Source organism: Zophobas morio, unplaced genomic scaffold (assembly GCF_036711695.1).
Source record: "Zophobas morio isolate AGI-343-1 ecotype UQ-CSIRO unplaced genomic scaffold, CSIRO_AGI_Zmor_V1 ptg000021l, whole genome shotgun sequence".
NCBI classification, from domain to species: domain Eukaryota; kingdom Metazoa; phylum Arthropoda; class Insecta; order Coleoptera; family Tenebrionidae; genus Zophobas; species Zophobas morio.
Genome location: NW_026972126.1, coordinates 5,800,458 through 5,821,456, shown reverse-complemented (window position 1 = coordinate 5,821,456; position 20,999 = coordinate 5,800,458). Strand labels below are relative to the sequence as shown.

The 20,999-nt window shown below is 36.4% G+C and overlaps 2 protein-coding genes and 1 long non-coding RNA gene across 3 annotated transcripts; 2 read left to right on the top strand and 1 right to left on the bottom strand.

The window, feature by feature from the left end:
• Nucleotides 1-935: 935 nt before the first annotated feature.
• LOC135133025 (uncharacterized) lies at nucleotides 936-1,641 on the top strand. Its single transcript, XR_010281136.1, has 3 exons — nucleotides 936-1,025; nucleotides 1,187-1,298; nucleotides 1,530-1,641. It is a non-coding gene; the product is annotated as an uncharacterized LOC135133025 (long non-coding RNA).
• Nucleotides 1,642-10,107: 8,466 nt separating this feature from the next.
• LOC135131618 (uncharacterized) lies at nucleotides 10,108-10,964 on the top strand. Its single transcript, XM_064059430.1, has 3 exons — nucleotides 10,108-10,377; nucleotides 10,420-10,517; nucleotides 10,562-10,964. The coding sequence occupies exons 1-3, from the start codon at nucleotides 10,108-10,110 to the stop codon at nucleotides 10,962-10,964; spliced, it is 771 nt and encodes a 256-aa protein (XP_063915500.1).
• A 1,724-nt stretch (nucleotides 10,965-12,688) lies between these two features.
• Nucleotides 12,689-13,765, bottom strand: LOC135132608 (trypsin-1-like). The gene is made up of 3 exons (XM_064060750.1): nucleotides 13,676-13,765; nucleotides 13,038-13,562; nucleotides 12,689-12,984 (listed from the first exon to the last, which is right to left on the bottom strand). The coding sequence occupies exons 1-3, from the start codon at nucleotides 13,719-13,721 to the stop codon at nucleotides 12,716-12,718; spliced, it is 840 nt and encodes a 279-aa protein (XP_063916820.1). The 5' UTR covers nucleotides 13,722-13,765; the 3' UTR covers nucleotides 12,689-12,715.
• Nucleotides 13,766-20,999: the final 7,234 nt, after the last annotated feature.

Below are 20,999 nucleotides of genomic sequence, written 5' to 3'. Positions count from 1 at the left end.
TCTTTATTTAGTACGTCATTAACGTTTTGGAGGAATAAATGTTAGTTAATGTTCTGAAATTTCTAGTCAACAATATTAAATCAAAATTAAAAAAATATATATCTTCCTCACATAGTTTTGAAGATAAATTACAAATTTTGCCGTTGTCAACTTTAGTGTTATTATCTTTATACAACTCTTATGCGTACAAATAAAATGAAGATGGCCGTAAAGAAACATTTTGACTAATGATGCATCTTCTTCGCGATGCGATAGTTTTAAAATACACCTAAAGTCTGAGTATATACAAATTATACAAATTGTTAACACTTTAGAAAATATAATATGTATACTATTCAATAATATCGTCTGAAAGACGATTTCATGAAATGAAAACCTAATAACTGAAAACAGATAGATCATGAAGAAATAGGCTGATAACTGTGACAATGCAGTGGGACACTTTTCTAATTTTGTATTACAAGCATTAGAGTTAAGACTCAATATAAAGAAAAACAAGTACTGTATAAGTACTACCAATAAAAAGGGTTACAAATGCTTAATTAATTGAAACAATATGGGAACTAAAAAATATGACTCAGTTGTTTTTCATTTTATAAAAAACCAAACTGTGCAAATTTTATTTTCGGATGAGTCATTTTAAATTTGCACGTAACGGAAATGATTTATTGATCTGTGCAAACAAAAAACAAACAAGGTCTTAGTCATAATTTAACTTTTGTGTAAATGAGGAGATTAGTTTTTTGTTTATTGTATATTATAAATATTTTTTACATAATAACAGATTTTTGAAACTTGCAAATGGTTTTACCAAGTAAAATTTAGTCTTATCAATTGCCTAATTATTTACTAACTTTTAAGTGTTTAGATAATATTCAAAAACATTATTTAAATACTTACCAAAAATTGAAATTGTTTAGACATGAATACATTAGCGGGGTATAAAAGAGAGTTGGAAATTTCACTATGCCCAGTTTGTTTTGAAACAACGTTCACAGCTTTCAACCATGTTCCAACAGTTAAAAGTGAGTACCGTTTTATTGTTATTTGCTTTCTTTTTTGTGTACCTACTTGTACTATTTTCCACAAAACTTTAAACTTATGTCTCGTAAAGTACAAAACTGAGTTTTCTACCAACAAAGAAGAGCAACGTCGAATTAGTACCCAAATTATTTTTCTTGTATAGGTTTTTACTCTGGTTGCATTATGGGTCGCTAGTGTCCTAGTTGCTGTAGCAGCAGAGACAGGATCACAAGGAGAAGGACAAGGCCAAGAACATGGACAAGGACAACATGGTCGTAAGTGTCTAAAATTATACAGCAAAATAATTAAAAAGATACATTTTGAAAGTCATCACTACACGAAACTCAAATGAAATTGTTAGATGATGCGATCTATTCTGTGCATTTCTTTTTATTTGTGTGTTCACAGAATAGACCTACTATGGCCTAATTTAATATGAAGTTGTTACATTTTTATTCAGAACAATGTTTCTGTATAAACACTTATATTTTTATTATTTCTTTTAGACTAAGAAACACGATCGACCCTTTGGACATTGAGAAGAATGAAACTGTTTACTGGGTAAAGCACTTATAATGGCACGTTACGGCAAATAAAAAAAGTAAAAAAAAAAAAATGTGTTTTTCTTAAAATTCACTGTTATTTCATTCAACTGTTTGATCAGTTGATTTAAAAGAAAGGGTGAGGTTTAATTGATCTGCAAATAAAGTACGATTTTGTCAGTAAAATGGCTGATTGAACAGAAAATTATGGGTATGTGATCAGCTAATAATATTTTTGTGTCCAGCCGAAAAAGTACATTGGCATCAAAAAATTCAATCAATGTCGAATTGTGTTCACTCTTTAACTAATTTCTACATAGCAAGCTATTTTTTATCATTTTAACTGCTAATAAAATAATGGTACAGAAAACAGCTAATAATAAGGGATCTCAAATAAACCGATCTACTAGCATTTTTGTCCAACTATAATATTTAAGACAAATAACAATGCAACAAAGTACGCTAAGGTAAAATTAATACTTATTTCAAAAAATAAAATTGTACAATAAGAGCTCGCTTAGACTTAGAAGTTCTTCCTCTTTTTTTTTCACCGATTGGTATAGTTTTAGCTGTAAGCGGTGGAACAACACATTTTAAGCGAATTGCAAGCCCAATCACATGCTTACATATGTACATTTTAAAATATTTAAGACAATTGCATCTGCCCTGTTTCCACTCTGCACTATCAAGCGGGAATAAAACTTCCCAGGTGCTAAAGTATTGCTTTTTTAGTTCGTCGAGAGTTTCCCATTTTTTCTCATAACATTTGCATTCAATTGCTTTTTGAGCTGGCACTTTGTAATATGAGAAACTTTTATCGCTCTTCAAGCATTCAATTTTCTTGTTTAATTTAGCCCATTGATACGATTTGGTCCAATTTTTCAAAGCTATTGTGGCAGATTTTGAAAATGTGTTTGAATGAAGATAATGGAAATCGTTCTCGCAAAGTATTACTATCTTTGATAGTCCTGTTAAAAGGTTCTAAGGCATTATTTGTAGAAGGTGATAAAGGACTTGCCTCTAAGTACCAGTTCGGTCCATCTGATACGTTCCACCCAATTGCTTATACTTTCAGATAAAAAATAATTTATTTTGCTGCTCATGTATAAAATTCCCACATATGTCAGCCAATCTGCTGCTCAATTATACTTTTTGCTGACAATTTCTTTCTACATGCATTTACTTGCCGCTCCAATATTTGATTAGTTTATCAAAGACTCAAATTTTACTAACCATTGTTTGATGTTACCAATAATTGTGTATTTCTTTACACCCAGAATAAAATTTTGTGTGCACTGTAAACATACCATCAAAATGCCTGTTGTATGTAAGAAATGCAGCAAAAGTGCTAATGATAATGATGTAATAGTGTGCGATCTATGCAAGTCACTTCTATGTTGCATTTATCACAAACTTCGATATTTTTGTGATAAATGCAACATAGTCGAGATAATCGGAGGATTAAGGGCAGAAGTTGAAAAATTGAGAAGTGAAGTCGCCGAGTTAAAGAACGAAAAAACAGGTAACGTACTTAACAAATTGTTATCAAAAGAAGAAATTATTAGCGAGGTAGATGATAGGCAGGGCCGAGCCACCAATTTGATCGTTTATAATTTACCGGAATCAGATGATAGGACCGTAAGTAATTCAAAACGGGATGACATTTCTCAGTTTGCTGCACTTGTCTCGTCAGAGGACTGGAAGAATGAAATTGTTCCTGATAAGTGTTTTCGATTAGGGAAAAAAGTAGAGAACAAACGTCGTCCACTGTTAATTAATTTCAAGTCTAGTACTGTCGTATTACCTATCAATATTACGTAACTACAAAGCTGCCAATAATATATATATGAATCGCGATTTAACTGCGAGACAAAGAAACATTGCATATTTGGTACGTGAAGAATTCAGGTCACGTAAAGAAAATGGAGAAGGGAACATAAAACTGAAATATACAAATGGAGTGCCAAAAATTGTTAATATTGTTAATAGCAGTATAACTGTTGACCCAAAAAATGCTTAAGTGTCCAACGTTCAAGAAAAATAGTCCATAATATGAATTTAATTTATCAGAATGTAAGAGGGTTAAATACAAAAACTGAAACATTTTATAGCAATGTTGTAGACTGCGATAATGAAATCATTGTACTAACTGAAACATGGCTATGTGATGAAGTCTTGTCAAGCGAATATTTTCCACCGAAGTATTGTGTTTACAGATTTCGCAATGGACGTAGAGGCAGAGGTGTAATAACTGCTATTCGTACAGACTACATATCATATCAGGTCACCAATCATTCGTCTATTAGTGAAGTTGATTTGCTAATAGTAAAAGTAGTACTACGTGATAAAATTCTAAATGTAATAAACGTGTATTTCGCTCCAGAAACTAATTCACTCATCTATGAGACTATTATTGAATATATTGAGAATATGATAAACACATCTGAGTTATCGTTAATAGTTGGAGATTTCAACATACCCATCTTTGCAGAATATTACTTCAAACCAGAACCATCCACAAATGTCAGACCTGTTTATAATACTCTAGCGACGTTTATGCATTTTAATTCCCTTAAACAACATAACAACATTTTAAACAGTAACTTAAGAATTCTGGATTTAATTATATCTACAACTGATCTTCACTGCGATGTATCAAAGTATGAATTACCTCTTGTAAAAGAAGATAAACACCATCCGTGTTTACTTACACAAATCTCTATTGCTGATAGCTAGAGAGCGGATTTCTGTCGGGCTAGGCAAGGCCAAACTCGGTACGGCTCGTACGGGATGCGAATTCATTGAGGTTACGGACTGCGCTTCGTTTATTTGAGATTAGAATAACGCTGTTTCGTTGCACTCTGCTGTTAATTCCCGTTCTCATTTACTTAACCGTTTGATTAATAAATCGTTAATTGTATTTATGGAATAAGTGACGATTAAATTTAGTGATTATCTATCACCCGCTACTGAGTCCCGGCGATCCAGCGCGTCCCCACCTATAATCGTGACGTAGCCCGACAGAAATCCGCTGTCTACTGATAGCAAAGAAGTACCGTTCAATACTAAGGAGATCTATAACAATAATTGTCATCGATATAATTTTCTCAAAGCTGATTTGCCAAACCTGGATTGTGAATTTGGCCGAATAAACTGGAATGACATAACTGAAATCAAAGATGTTAATTGTGCCGTTGACCATCTGAATGGCAAAATGTATAATCTCTTTGATAAATTTGTTCCAAGAGTTAAGGTTCGATCTAGTACTAATTTTCCACGTTGGTTTACATCCGAAATTATTAATGATATAAAGACGAAAAACAATTACAGACGTTTGTATAAAAAACACAAATTCTTAGCTTATATGGATAAAGTTAAAAGTCTTAATGGGAAAATAAAGAAAAATATCAGAAAGGAATATGGTAATTTTAAACAATTAGCTCAGGATAGAATAAAAAGTGAACCGAAGCATATTTGGTCGTACATTAGAGATAAGAAAAAATCTAGTGGAATACCTGGAAGTATGAAGTATGGTCACAATGAATTCTCAACTCCACAGGATATTGTAGAAGGGTTTGCACAACATTTTAGCAGTGTTTATATTAAGTGTGATGGTACTTGTGATAGTAAGTACAATGACTGTAATAAATCTGCTGATACTTTCGACCACGTTTGCTGTAACTGTGACAGTGTCTGTGATAATAATTTATTAAATAACGTGTTACATAAATTTATAGTGTCGGAGAAGATGATTACAGAAGCTGCTCGTAGAATCAAACCAAATCTGACTATGGGACCGGACATCGTACCAGCTTTTGTAGTGAAAGACTGCATTACCTGTCTGATCACACCACTGTTGCATATTTTTAATCTCATACTGAAAACAACGAACTTTCCTACGATGTGGAAGATGTCTAAAATTTGTCCCATTTTCAAATCTGGTTGTAAGTCGGATATCGCCAATTACAGACCAATATCAATTATATGTAATTTCGCTAAGTTGTTTGAAACTATACTGTATAATAGTGTATATGCTCATGTAACACTTATGATAAATGATTGTCAACCTGGTTTTATCAAGGGAAGGTCCACAACAACCAATTTGTGTGAATTTACACAGTTTGTCTCGGAATCCCTTGAACAAAAATACCAGGTGGATGTTGCGTATACCGACCTGTCAAAAGCATTTGATAAGGTTAATCATTGCCTCTTATTAAAGAAATTACATTTATACGGCTTATGTGACGATTTACTTTTATTGTTTAGGTCCCTTATTGTTGGTAGGATTCAATACGTTGAATATAAAGGTTTCAAATCGACTTTATATGAGTCATATAGTGGAATTGCACAAGGATCCAGTCTAGGGCCATTGATGTTTATTATATTTATATTATATTGCTGACTATTGTAAAATTAATGAGAAAAGTTATCTATACTTATATGCGGATGATCTGAAAATAGCACAAATGATATGTGAACCCAAAGACTGTGAACTACTTCAAAAGATGCTTCACAGCCTTGTTGAATGGTGCAATAAAATAAGTTGGTATTAAATGTCAACAAGTGCTTTGTAATGATATTTTCACGTAAGATTCAGGATATTAGATTCCAATATCTCATAGATGGTACTGTATTGGACATTAAATCAGACTGTAGAGATCTAGGTATTGTTATGGATCGTGAACTGTCTTTTCTACCACATATAAATTACATTTGTACGGAATCTTACAAGTTATTAGGATTTATAGTAAGAAACACCAGAGATTTTTATAGTACGGAATGTTTATTAACTGTTTATAATGCGTATGTAAGGTCTAAATTAGATTATTGCTGTATACTATGGAGACCCTATTATAATACTCATATTATGACACTCGAAAAAGTTCAGAGAAAATTCTGTAAATACTTATTTTACATAAAACATAAATATTACCCATCAATAGGTTATCCACAGTATCAGCTGTTATGTGAATTTAAGTTATCAGAGTTGCATGTAAGGCGTCAGTTTATTGCAATTATATTTGTATACAAAATAGTCCATGGTATAATCAAATGTTCAAATTTATTAAGCAAAATATCGTTTCATATTCCTCGTTTGAATTCAAGAAATCCGGACACATTTTATATCGAATTTGCCAGAACTAATATGTATATGTATTCTCCTGTAAATTATATGGGTTCCTCGTATAATGAAATCTGCAATAAAGTAGATATATTTGAAAGCAATATGCAGCAGTTTACTGGTAATTGTAAGAAATGCTTGTATGACTAGTCACTATTTCCTTATTATTTTGTTACAATAGTGTGTATATATTTATGTAATTTTTGTATCCTACTATGGACAACTTGCCCGTTGGATAAATACATTATTATTATTAATAATTTAATTGCAGTTGAAAAAATATTTCGTTGATCGATCATTTTATTAGCTAAAATATCATGCTGAATAAAAATTTTAATTGCTGCAAAAAAAAATATTCCCAAGAAGAAAACAACAAACATCACTATGACCCAACATGCTAAAAACTATGTAGTTTAATAACATGTAGGTACTTATCATCCTTCATTACTGTCAAAATTTCTAAACTTTGTGAAGCATTTGTTAATTATTAGGGATGTACCGACTAGTGGCCGAACGGACTATTCGGCCGCTTTTCATCGTCGGCTGGCAGTCGGCGACTGGTCGGCAAAACAGCCGATCGGTCGGCTTTTTTTATTAAAATTAAAATAGTAAGTATATAAAACAATTAAACCCGGTTTACAGAACCTCAAATAAATATTTAATTGCGATTTAATTTTTAACCCCGCGTTAAAGTACCATGTGACCGACTCTACGTCAATGAGACGTCGCTAATGGCCTTGTTAAATGCGCGATCAACTTAATCTCAGTTAAAATATTGTATAAAATGGCCATAAATTGTGTTATTCTTTATTTTTGTACTGAGTTACAAAAAAAAATTAAATGTTAAAATTATCCAAACAAATTTAACACATTTTTTGGAAAACGAAGGAACTTTAGTTATTCCTTTTATTAAAATAAAACAAATTTTTAAGATAGTCAGAGAAATAGAAAAAAAAAACACACTGTCTGTCACATTTATAAACCGGTTTTAGCAAAGCCGAACAGTCGGCCGACTAGTCGGTTTTTACTGGCCGAATAATCGGCTAGTCGGTACATCTCTATTAATTATTCTTCTGTGGTTTAAACGTAATTATTGTGCCCGATTACATTTTGTTTATATTTCAAATTTTGTAATTGGTTATTGTTTAAAGTATGAACTTTTTACTCATAAACATCCAAACCTGTCAATAGTAAAAATGTTAAAGATGGTGACTATAATTTATTCGTTTCCTGGGAAGTTATATCGACTGAAACGGAAATGTCTTTGTGGGGACTGGCAAGTCGCACAAAATTGTATAGTATTTGTATATTTGTATACAGGGTGTCTCAGAAATAAGTAAATTAATTTTAATCAGTTATAGAGCGCATTGAACTCAACAACTTTTCTTAGTAGAGTTTTGTCAAGAACTTTTTAATTATCAAGTTAAAAATTGTTAAAGTTATACCCCAATTAAGGTTACCCGCCCATGGATCCTCAGTCACCCATGGACACTAATAATTATTATAATTAATAATTTATGGTCAAAAACAGTTACTAGGATACGTATTTTCCTAATCTTGTCACTGTGACAAACATTTAAAGAGAAATTGAAAATCCTGCTCCCTAATGGCGTACGGAATTTCATCGGCCCAAATATGGGTGTTGAACACCTTCCCTCGTGTAACCGACCTCATCAGTTGATGGTATAAGAGATACAAAATTTATTTGTTCGTTTATTTTTCTATTAACCCACTCACAAAAGTTTTGCCTACGTGGTAAGTCTGTTAGTTTCAATAACTGAACTTTCTGGTCCTGAAAGGGGTACATTTGTTCTCTGAGTATCCTCCAAATACTACTCTCCGATACATCACACTAGACAGTGATACGTGCTAGTGCCCGGTCGAGCTTCGACACTCTTCAAAACAGCCTCTTCAATATTAGCAATTCTATTACTACGTAACTTACCCCGATCCTGAGGTGCAGGTTTAAAAGATCCGTACTCTCGAAAATGCTGCAACGTTCTTAAAACTGCGCACATTTGGCAGACGATTTGGGAGGTTTTCTGAAAAAATTCCTTGGGCGCGAGTGCCGTTTCCCCGAGCTTCACCGTACGTTAAAACGATATCGGTGCATTCCAGATTTGAAAACAAAGCCATTTCAACACATTTCGTCTATAAATTAGAAATCTGTTCCAAACAAACTTTAAAGAGACAACGTTTAATAAAAACATTGACATAAAAATGATTGTCAGTGTCAAAACGGTTGCTACGGTACCTTCTTCATTGTTGTAGTGTTGCTATTATTTAAGTTATTATTTAAGGTGAAGATAGACGGCTCGTGAATATATGGGTGGGAAAATTCGAAATTCGACTTGAGTTTTCGAAAAAATGCTAGATAAAAAAGTGGTTCCGTTTCACAAGTTCTGTTACTGGCTAAAATTAATGTACTTATTTCTGAGACACCCTGTATAATCTATATTTAATTACTTCCAACCAGTATCACCCCCTATGTCGTACAACCTATCTTTTGTTCACCCTTCTCAATAATACTTATCCTTTCCCAGATTTCGAATACCTTCCAAGAATCCTTTAGACACAACTGTTTTCACCGCTTTCTACCGACCTTTCTTTTCATTTCAAATTCACAAACTTACAAACTCCAGGACTCTTCCCTCATCTGCTGAACCGACAACATCTAAATAAGTACGCCAAAACGGAAGTACTGTTTCAATCACCTGATCAACCCACAATTGGTGACACCGACGTGAGTTCTTTCAACATGGTGAGTGATCAGTGTACACACAGTGTCCGCGATTTCGGCGTTCCAACATAATTCGCCCTCCGCCCGCCCCGTTTAATTCAACGTGTGCACCGTATAACCATGTCGCCGCAAAACGACGATTCGACTACAAGAATGGACCAGCTGGAATCCATGCTCACAAAGGCACTTGTAGAGCTTGCTGTCATAAAAATGAATTCTGCAACACCCGACACGTTCGCGTTCCCGAGACCGACACCAGCGAGAAGACGACACCTGCTGATACCACTGGCGCTTCGGACAAAACGCCAGAAAATGTGAAAAGCTCTGCAGGTTCAATTCAAATGCGGGAAACGACGCAGGCAGTCGTTGATGGCTACCAACAATGCAAACCCGCAAACCTGCAGCCGATTATTCATCGCCGACCGTCAAACAAAAGTTCAGTTCCTCATCGACACCGGAGCTGACTTGTGCGTCTTCCCACACTGTGGGTCCGCAATTGTCTGCAATGCCAGAAGTCAAAAATATCGCGCCACGTTTCTGCGCTCATTGGCTCCTTTGTACCGCCTTCCGCCAGATTCGAACACATCCACATCGACATCGTTGTAATGTCGCCATCGGAGGGGTATAGGTACTGCCTCACCATGGTGGATCGTTTTAGTCGGTGACCGGAAGCAGTCCCAATGCCGGATCAGGAAGCCTCCACCGTAGCACGCGCCCTGTACGACCAGTGGATTACGCGATTTGGCACACCCCTGTGGATTACCACAGACCGCGGCAGACAGTTCGAGTCGCATCTTCTTAACCACCTAAACCGAATGCTGGGCACAACCCACTTGAAGACAACGGCGTATCATCTCGCCGCCAACGGCATGGTCGAGCGTTTACACCGCCAACTAAAAGCAGCGATCAGGTGTCAACAAAATGTGCGCTGGACGGAAGCTCTGTCCACCGTATTATTGGGTATCCGTTCCGCCTGACGAGATGACCTCCAGGGTACAGTCACCGAGATGTTATATGGCCAGTCTCTCCGTCTCCCCGGAGAATTCCTCAGGTCACACCGCTCCGACGACGACACCAGCAACCCTGTCGAGTTCGTGAGAAAACTCCGCCAGTACATACGCAACTTCGTCCTAGTGAAGCATCACGACACAACAAAGGGGAAATCTTCGTATTCAAAGACCTAGCCACCACGGACCAGGTATGGATACGTGGCGACAGCCCTAAACACCTTCTGCAGCAACCCTATGATGGTCCCTATCGAGTTGTGATCCGGAAAGACAGAACTTTCGTTGTCCACATCAATGGACGCAACGTAACCGTTTCCATCGACCGACTCAAACCAGCTTACGTAATGACGGAAGATGCAACCACTTCAACCAGCACTTCCGTGACAACAGCAGACGAGCAGGCACACACGTCTGCAGACAGCAGTCATGAGGATCCACCAGCTAGTACGACACCATTACCGACGCATCGCACCTCCAGGTCCGGTAAACGCGTCCGTTTCCCGGATCGGCCCCAAGGTGGATTTTCGTAATTCACACCCTTTCATTTCGCTTATGGTCCATGTATCCCGGTATCCAACTGAGCACAACCTTTTTGTTGTGCTCCGCTAAATCCTGCATTCGACTGTGACATTCCCAGGCAAGCTTGCTAGATAGCAGAGCTCTCAGTGTAGCCGGACTGTCTGTGAAAATGCAGATTTGCCTTCCAGAGAAAGTCCTGTGCATGCATTCTGTCACATTTTCAAACAACGCAAACATTTCTGCTTGAAAAACACTGGTGTGTTTACCCAGTGGATATCGAGACATTGAGATTTACGTCATGATTTCGGTATGTTCCTTCCACTCTCCTCGTGGAGCTATCCGCACTTTGCTTGTCAGTCTCTATCCTAGAGATTGTTGCGCCTTTCCTGGGTCGCGGGGCATGATTCGTATTGAATAGGATTTCCGGTGTTAGGAACGCATACCTTAATGGTAGAGATATGCCCTGTGCCTGAATTGAGCACATGGATGAGATAAAAACGTGGACAATGCTCTATACGGCAGACTCTCCTACTACGGCACGGAGATCCCGAATACAACCGAAAAAAGACAACTCGGTTAAGTACATTTGATCGGTCGATGAAGTACGAGGGTTGAATATGCTGCACACGCATAATTGACTGAATTGCTGATAAATCGGTAAAGTTCGGTGGAGAGATTCTTCGAGTACGTAACGATGGTGGACTGGTGGGGACTCTTGGAGAGGCTTTTGCCTGATGGCGGCAGCAGGGCCGAACTAGGCGAACCAACCAAACTGTTGATAAGCGGGACTCGACACAACTATCTCGGTTCTAATGCCGAATTCTATTACAGGAAGCTTAGTCCGTGAGAACGAGATAGGTCAGAAAAGAAAATGGATTAGACAACCTTGAATACCGGTATGGCTGCGAATTTAATTGGCTTTAAAGTGCTTTTATTGGTCATGCCGTCATGCGTGAATTATGGCCTAATTTGGACAAGAGATGTGTCGTCCACGTGGTCTATTGAACGATTTTATTGGTCAATGCTAGCTTCTACCATATAAGATTAGGAAATCTGTGCATCGGAACAAAGAAACTTAATTCCTGGAACAAAGCCTACACTTGGGACCAAGAGGGTGACTTTGCGAAGCCGTGGAAAGTAATAGATGATTTTAAGGACGAAGTTATGTGAAGATGACTCCAGAATTCAGGCTTTTTGGGACACATTTGCGAATTTGACATAAAATTAAAATATTTTAACACCGCATCTTCTCTCCTTTGTTTTAGAATTAACCTTTAATTCTGATTGTAGCTACTGTCCTTACGTTAAATTTACTAATATAGTAACGTGTTGCAAATGTGTAAGCAAATTTATTCGAGGGAGTTAAGGTTTACTCCCTGACAATTAAGTCATCATCTCATAAAGTATTCCTGTCCAGACATCATCCTCATACCTCGCACCTTGAGTTTTTTTTTTAATAATATAAAGGAGGACTTTGAAGAAGTTATTCGAGTACAGTACTCAAACAAATTACAAAAACCACCTTAGTGTGTAATGAATATTTTATTATTGTCGTTAAATTGTTAGTTAAGCTAAATTGTATGTATTTTATGTATCTTTGTATTCTGGGTTTGTAAATTTTACATTTATACTTAGCTTGGTTGTCTAAAACTGATTTTTTTTAATCGTGTTACCAAACCCTATAAGAGGGGACACGTAATATTACTATGAGTATAAAAATTACATCTACATGGTCCTATTAGTTAGACTGCTTAAGTCAATTTTATTTAGGCAAATCAGTTACATATTGGTTGATAAAATCAATAAAGTTACTGACTTTAGTGTAAACAGAAGGTGCTCCATCAGAACCACACGGTGTGAATCCCCAAGATACAATACCAATAATATTATCATCCTGAATCAATGGGCCACCACTGTCACCAGAGCAAGCACTAATACCACCAGTAAGTGGTCCAGTACAAATGTTTGATTCTTCAGATAATGGATTTTCTTCTCCTTGTTCGAGCAGAGACTCAATAGCACCACTACATTCTATAAAAAAGCAAGTATTAGTTAGAATACTGAGTGATTCAAGTTTCTCCAACCCTCAAAAGATAGCAGCGGAATGGTAGTAGTCTGCAGCTGGTCGGGCATTACAGGAATGTCACTGGTTGAAGTCGAGCCCCATCCAGACAAAATTGCGTTTCCAGTGGGAACACTATCAGCTTCTGGCAGAGCGATAGGTTTTACCAAATCTCCGAACGTCAAAGGACTTGCGAGTTTGAGAAGAGCGATGTCATTGGGTCCCACGTCTCCACCGAAATCGGAATGAACGATTTTCTGTACAACGTTGATCGTTTGTTTTTCTGCTGTATCTTCCCACAGATTAGTAACACCAGCTATGACTTTATGGTCTCCAATCTCAGGTACCTCGGTCACGCAGTGACCGGCTGTGAGAACCCATGTTTCGGAAATGATTGTACCTCCGCAGACATGCTGGTCGAAGCCGAGAATTCCCCATTGGTAGGAGATTTGATGGGGAAACTGACCTGGTGCAGCGTCGTCACCGTTGGTAATGCGAGGGCTTGGGCGGAAGAATGCCGGTTTTCGGAGTTGTGCGGCCGGCTTGGCTGTTGAATAATGTGAAAAGTTACATGCTTTATATAGATCCAATTAGTATTTTTAAAAATGAGTTTTTCTTTTAACGTAATGTAGAATTTTTGGAATATGATAAATGGCTTACCTGAAACCACAGCTACGAGGACGACGAGTAACAAAAATGCCTTCATTGCGATATAGAGCACTTAAGTGTAAGTCGTCATGTCTGTACTGCTTTATATAGATTTTTGATGAGAACAAGATAGATATTTAAATTAAATTTCTTACGTTATAGTAATCTTGATTAATCGAAGTCAGGTGTTTTAACAATTTTAATATAGACTGATAAGACACTTGAAAATTAAAACTTGTACTATGTACAGACGTCTGGTAATTTTTGCAAAAGTGACAAGAAAAATGAATGGTGCTGGTAAAGTTGTTAAAATAGTTTAATAAATTATTAATTGATTCTAAGATATTATAATTGCCATTTAGTTTCAGAAATATGTTTTCATTTTATTTTACTATCTAGAAAAATAGAACAGTCATCATAACTTTAACGTGACTGTACTAACACATATGGGTATGTTTCATTTTTTTGTACTCAATAAATAATTATGTTGACGGGGCATGGGTTAGCTACGCGCCGCAGGAAAAAAAATATCTGCAGATAGTCCTAATTCCACAGGAAGGTTGCGCGCAATTTACCTGAGAGGCAAGGGTCAGTTGCGCGCTGCGGTCAGAAAGATTTGCATATCATTTTAAGGATTAGAAGGACCAGCGCGCAAATTGACCAATAACATTTTGTTCCTGCACTTACCATCTAAAATGTTGAAACCTTGCAATTTATAAAAACTTTTATTCTATGTAGTTTAAGTAGTAACTGATGAAATTTTCAAAGATATAGCTATTGCAATTAAAAATTTTACGCTTGTGACTAAGATAACAAAGATTAAAGTGATGCAGAAATAATCTTCGAATGTATATGCAAATTTATGAAGTCATGGGAGAAAAAAAAAACACAAACATTCTCAAAAGGTTCCTATTCTCAAATATCTAGAAGTCTTGGAGTTTCGCTGTATAAATAACTGGTTAATATTTCTGTATTAAATACTTTAAGCATTTATTGCTATAGTCATACAGGCCAAATTTGATTACAAGAGTATCTGTCACAAATTATCTGGAAATATACCATCAATATGTGGAAACTGAAAGGTCTAGGCAGACTCACAGTTTTTTAGAATGAGTTATTCCATTGAGTCACATGATGTATTGTGACTTTCGCAATTGTATATGTAAATGCACAAACAATATACCGCTAGAACCAAAGTTTATTCAACAATAGGTATTGTAAAATTGTGCTAAATATATAAGAAGATGGCTTTTCCTGGTTGTGTAAATATTTTGTTCAGTTTTAGTTTAAATGTTACACATTAAATGTCTTTGATATATCTGATGAAATAATAAGTTAAATACTTATATTGTTATAGACGTAAAAAGTTCTATTGTTTAAAAAATTACAAAAATCGTGCCAAGTTTTCATATGATAACTTTTGTCTATTGTATTAAAAGAATCAAAGTTCAAATACTAAAGAAAACAACACACTAATTACTTTATAAATTACGAATATTTCCATATTTATATTTCTCATCTAAACAATGTCATGTCTGGCTTCTTAAGTAGACAAATATAGTACCAGTATAAGTACATAATACAACTTTAGATGTGCCCAAATTCATTTAAGGCAATTACCAAAGGGCCGACAGCAGTGTACATTTAATTGCACTTTAAAGATGAAATCTATATACAAGAATATGACTTGAATTTTAAGAGGTTTTAAAATGAGATCTTTTATATAAGTTAAGTCTGTTGTAGTGAAAATCGTGTCAATAAAACTCAAATTTAGTTTATTGTTTGTTGTCTATGCTATTCTATTTCGTTCAAGTTTCTTTTAATTGAATGAAATTTGTTAAGCTACTCATTTTTTGCAAATGTTTACTTTTATGTAAAGAGAAAAGTAAGTTATCTGAAAAAGTTTTGAATAAAGTTAGGCTAATCACTACTAATCAGTAATCAGCAGACTTCGGCATTGCAGATGTGATGCTCATTACCGTCCGATCGCCAGGGCTATTACAGTCGTGGCCTACAACTTCGGGAATTCTTAATAACAATTACAACTTTTTTACAGTTATACGAGTTCTCCTAGATGTTAAAATGTTTTAAAAATTAAAAATGACTGTTCAACATCACAATTTTCGTGATGATCTTGATCAGATAAACCCTGAATTGCATCAAACGCCACTGAGGTTGAGACTGCACAGTCGGCCAGCCAAATTTATCGCCTGACGTCGCGCCGCCGTTTTTAATATTTGTCTGATTGATTCCCCATGACTTCGGCCTTGCCTAACTCTGCTAATCAGTAGTCATGCACCATCACTATAAAAAATTTTGAGGGTATACGTGTTCTTCTAAAGATTTTTTTAATTTGCTTATCACAATAATCAAGCAACGATTATTGTCTGCTGGTTTTGAAGTGCTCTTTCCTCGCAACTTGAACTTAATACATGCGTAGTTGTTGTGCTCTAGGTACATACTTATTTTCAATGCCACTCTAGACAAGAAAACATTTTTGAACTAAGTATATTGCACATATAACTAAAAATATAATAAAACCAGTTCTATTATGGCCTTGTGTGATATCTATCAAAATTTAAAAATAAAAATGAAGTATCTTTTTTTATGTGCTGTAAGATGCACGAGGTGAAGCCTATATAAGTATAATTGTCGGTTATATTAGTAACACCATTTGCTGATATGATAAAGTAACCCTGACCAGTACCCTACCGCATCCCTGATTAAATTTAAATTTGAATGTTTATAATAAATACAAGGTTGGAGGTATATTTTTACGATTGCAAATAAAATTTAATGAACTTTCATTCTCGATAAAATAGTCACATTTGTAACTACGAGTTAAAATCGAATTAAAAATAATATTGATTCTGATTTTTTTATGAAAACACCTATCTAGTTACTCAAATAAAAAGTTGTACTGTCTTCTGAGAATTTTGGGAAAATTAAATAAACCATGGTGCTCCCTCCCCCGGAGAGGGAACTGGCGTCCAAGCTACTGCCGTTCCTGACCGAAGGCACCACCCCCGCTGGCGTGAAGGTGTCCGCAGAAGCCTAGGTCGGCCAGACGTGTTTTCATTTCAGCGGCATTTGTCGGTCCAAAGCTTGGCACCGAGGCACGCCGCCCTTACGCGTTATCGGCGAAATTCCGGACCGTCACCGTTCCGTCTCACCGGAATTTCGTCGCAAGGTATAAGACTGGTACAAGCATGAAATTTGCATTAGATTTATGCTCGTTTTGTTTCAAAAGTATTTTTAAAATATTAGCACAGTGTAGAGATCATTCAGCAGGGACAACTCATGTCGGCACCTTTGATGTTTCTGATCCGAATTTTAAGCAGTCGTCGGGGTCGTTGCTTAAACTATTTCTAGATGTCGCCACCCAATTTAAAAAGCATATATTTAATACTACTATATTGCTAACTCTTCAGAAGTAACATAGAAGCGGTGTTCACGGACAGAGAGAGACAGAAGATGTTGTTTTCTGTCTACAAGAGTACCGAGGGTCTGTGCGCATGTACACAAAATAGAAGCGAAAGTACGAAATGTCAAAACGCATCCAGTTACGCTATCGACTACAAATCAAGCAATTACGAGTGTATGCGCAGCACTGTTTAGTACCACAGAGAGAAAGAGGTCCAATATATTGCTCGGCCGTTATGTTTTCGGACTCTTTTGTGGCCAGTTAGCAATATAGTACTATTAGATATATGTTAAAAAGTATCACAATCGCTTCATTTGAAAATTTAAAAATTGATTCGTGTACGCAATTTACTACACACTACTTTGCATAAATCGTAATATCGTAAATCCCAAAATGAAAAGAAAGAAATCTATATTTAATCTAAAAACGTGATGATTTGTTTCAGATTTAAATTTATTACTCGCACAATTCACACATTCTTTCTTAGGCTACTTGTAGTTTTGTGATAAATATCAAAATAATGTAATAAATACGTATAAAAAACAAAAACGTTATTAGGAAACGCTAATATATATTTTATTTTTTTTAAACAATTACTAAACAATGATTTCATCAAAACATGAAGAATGTTTTTTAGAATGCCTCTATGTAAATTACATTTAACTAAATAAAATAATTTAATCAGCCTTGAATCAGCAAAAGCAATGCAATCAAACTGCCCAATTTCAAATATTTCAGCCTGAAATCACTAGTAGTCATTGGATAACCGCAATTCAATGTTCCAACATGTAAGACAGAGAAGTACCCAACCAGTACCAGTACTTTGCGTTGCGTATGTACCCTCATACGGTAACGAAACAAACGACCACTCAAAATAGCAAGTTGTTCCTATTCAATGATCTGTATGCTCTATACTGTAATAATACAGGAAACGTTAGGTAGGGTAGACAACCAAAATATCACTTATAAAGTTAATACTGCTACACGTCACTAGCTGGCGATTTTGTACGCCAGTTTTTGTTTTAAACAATTTTCACTTTTCATCATTGAAATCAAGAAATCATGTTACATCACTGGTTATATCTTATTCGGCTACTCTAGCATTTAAGTTGTACTTTGCATCACCTTGTCTGCATCACTTATTAATGTTGCATGGATAGGTAGACAGGCATCTAACTATTTAGTTATAAACACGCAAATGATGTTTTTTTTTTATTTATGATTCATGCTGTTTTACGTAATTGTTTTGATAATAATCAAATAAAAAGATCTCTATACAAATGATTGATTTTTTTTTGTCTTTATTTTCTTGATTATATGAGCAGAAAAATAAGAAATTGGTCATTCCACTCGGATGAGTTCCTCCATTCGCCTTTGGGTCGTTCCGGAAACTCTCGTCCTCGTGAAATGCCCAACTTTCTCACTCGTTGAACAGTATACTGTTGATATTATAGAAAACTACCCTTTTGCTAACTGTATTACCGACATAAGCTTGCGCATGTGCGCACTTGACAATGCAAGTTCAGTTGATGTACCACGTTGTTGCAATACACATTTCAATCGTTTCGTTCAGTTTTATTCACCTATAATTTCCAAACAATCAATTCCACTGGATAAAGCAAAACCTTGCTACAGGTTATGGGCCCAGGGTACTGCTGATTGTTTGGCCGCGTATAAAAATAAGGTGAATCCGATATATCTCAGTGATAAAAACTTTTGTGTTCCGGCAACAAAATGGCAGCGTCCACGCTACCACCGATCGAAAAACTACTAGGGCGCGAAAACTTCAACTCATGGAAATTCGCAATGCAAACATATTTGGAGCATGAAGAGTTGTGGGAATGTGTTGAGGGTACGAACACTACGGCAAAACAAGTTGCAAAGGCTAAGGCCAAAATAATCCTGTCGATACACCCCATAAACTATGTCCACGTGCAAAATGCGAAGACAGCGAAAGAGGCATGGGAAAATTTAATCAAGGCCTTCGACGATAAAGGACTTACGCGAAGAGTTGGCCTGTTACGTACCTTAATCACAACTCAGTTGGAAAATTGTGATTCCGTAGAAGAGTACGTTAACAAGATTATTTCAACAGGACATAAATTGACGAATATTGGTTTTGTTGTAAGTGATGAATGGCTCGGGACGTTATTACTTGCTGGATTGCCAGACCATTATCGCCCGATGATAATGGGACTAGAAAGCTCCGGTATCGCCATTACCAGTGACTCCATCAAGGTGAAACTATTACAAGAGGTCAAGGTCGATACAAGCAGTTCAAACAAAAATGGAGTAGCGTTCTTCGGAAACCACGCCGAAAAGAAGAACTATACTAAAAATGGGCCACGGTGTTTTGAATGTAATAAAATTGGTCATCTCGGGAAGAATTGTTTTAAACGAAAGGCTCGCCTGCAGAGAGAAAATGGCAAATCTTCCAACACGAAGGAAGCGAAATCCTTCTTAACAGTCTTGTCAACGGGAAACGATCATGTTGAAAAAAATGAATGGTATATCGACTCCGGCGCATCGGTCCATCTAACTAACGACAAAACATGGCTGACATCCGCAAGCAAACCTCCTTCATCCACGCAGGAAATTATAGTAGCCAATAAAAATCGTCTAAATGTCGATGCAGTGGGGGAGGTAAATTTGGACGTTTGTACAGGTGGTACACCTGACAAAATAAACGTAAAAGAGGTTATGTTTGTGCCAGATTTGACAACTAACTTGCTGTCTGTGAGCAAAATAACCAATAAGGGGCACAAGGTCTACTTTGAGAGCAGTAAATGCAGTATATACGACAAAAGCAACGCCCTCATCGCCAGTGCCACACTGAAGAATGGCATGTACAAACTGGATCGACCGAAAAATAAGGTGCACGGTGCTAACTCAGTATCGGTTGCTGACAATATACATCTATGGCATAGCAGACTAGGCCATCCGTCAACGGACAGCATGAACCGAATAAAAAACGGGGTCGTTACGGGAACGAATTTCAAAAATTCGCTGAGTGAACCTTGCGAGGTATGTGTGCAGGGCAAACAACACCGTCTACCATTTAAGCCACATGTCAAGAACTCAAGCCGACCCTTGGAACTAATCCATTCAGACCTATGTGGTCCTATGGAGGAAAATTCATTGGGAGGATCAAAATACTTTCTCACTTTTGTGGACGACTTCACCCACAAAGTATTTGTTTACTTCCTAAGAAACAAATCAGAAGTACACGATGTTTTCCAAGAATTCAAGAATATGGTAGAAAATCAAACGGGAAATAGAATCAAGACTCTGAGGACTGACAATGGAACTGAATATGTCAACAACAGGTTGCTCAAGCTGCTGAAATTGTCTGGTATTTGTCACCAAACAACGATTCCACATACGCCCGAACAAAATGGAGTTGCAGAGCGGATGAACCGCACCATCATAGAAAAAACGCGTTGCTTATTAATTGGTGCCAATTTGAAGAAAAGGTTTTGGGCAGAAGCCGTAAATACAGCTGTCCACTTGATCAACAGAGCACCGACAAGAACATTGAAAGACGTCACACCAAATGAAGCTTACACAGGTAAGAAACCTGATCTATCCTATTTAAAAGTGTTTGGTTGTAGGGCATTTGTTCACGTGCCTAAACAACAACGCAGAAAATTGGACCCGAAGTCAGAAGAATGCATTCATGTGGGCTATGCAAATGGTTCGAAAGGCTACCGGCTCTATCACATAAGAAAACAGAAAATTGTGGAGGCTAGAGATGTTGTATTTTTTGAAAAAGAACTTCCAAATGCATCGCAAAGTGAAAACAATGATTGGTTGTTTTACCCAATCACCGAGAAAACGAACCTCCATGATCATACTGAAGAAAGTGAAGAGTGTGAGATCGAAGAAACTCAAGCAGAAGAAATTGATGAACAA

Coding starts and splice junctions, on each gene's coding strand:
- LOC135131618 (XM_064059430.1), top strand. CDS start 10,108: ATGCCGGATCAGGAAGCCTCCACCGTAGCACGCGCCCTGTACGACCAG. Junction 10,378..10,419: donor GGACGGAAGCTCTGTCCACC/GTATTATTGGGT, acceptor GATGACCTCCAG/GGTACAGTCACCGAGATGTT. Junction 10,518..10,561: donor GACACCAGCAACCCTGTCGA/GTTCGTGAGAAA, acceptor ACTTCGTCCTAG/TGAAGCATCACGACACAACA.
- LOC135132608 (XM_064060750.1), bottom strand. CDS start 13,721: ATGAAGGCATTTTTGTTACTCGTCGTCCTCGTAGCTGTGGTTTCAG. Junction 13,563..13,675: donor CCTCGTAGCTGTGGTTTCAG/GTAAGCCATTTA, acceptor ATTATTCAACAG/CCAAGCCGGCCGCACAACTC. Junction 12,985..13,037: donor TCCGCTGCTATCTTTTGAGG/GTTGGAGAAACT, acceptor GCTTTTTTATAG/AATGTAGTGGTGCTATTGAG.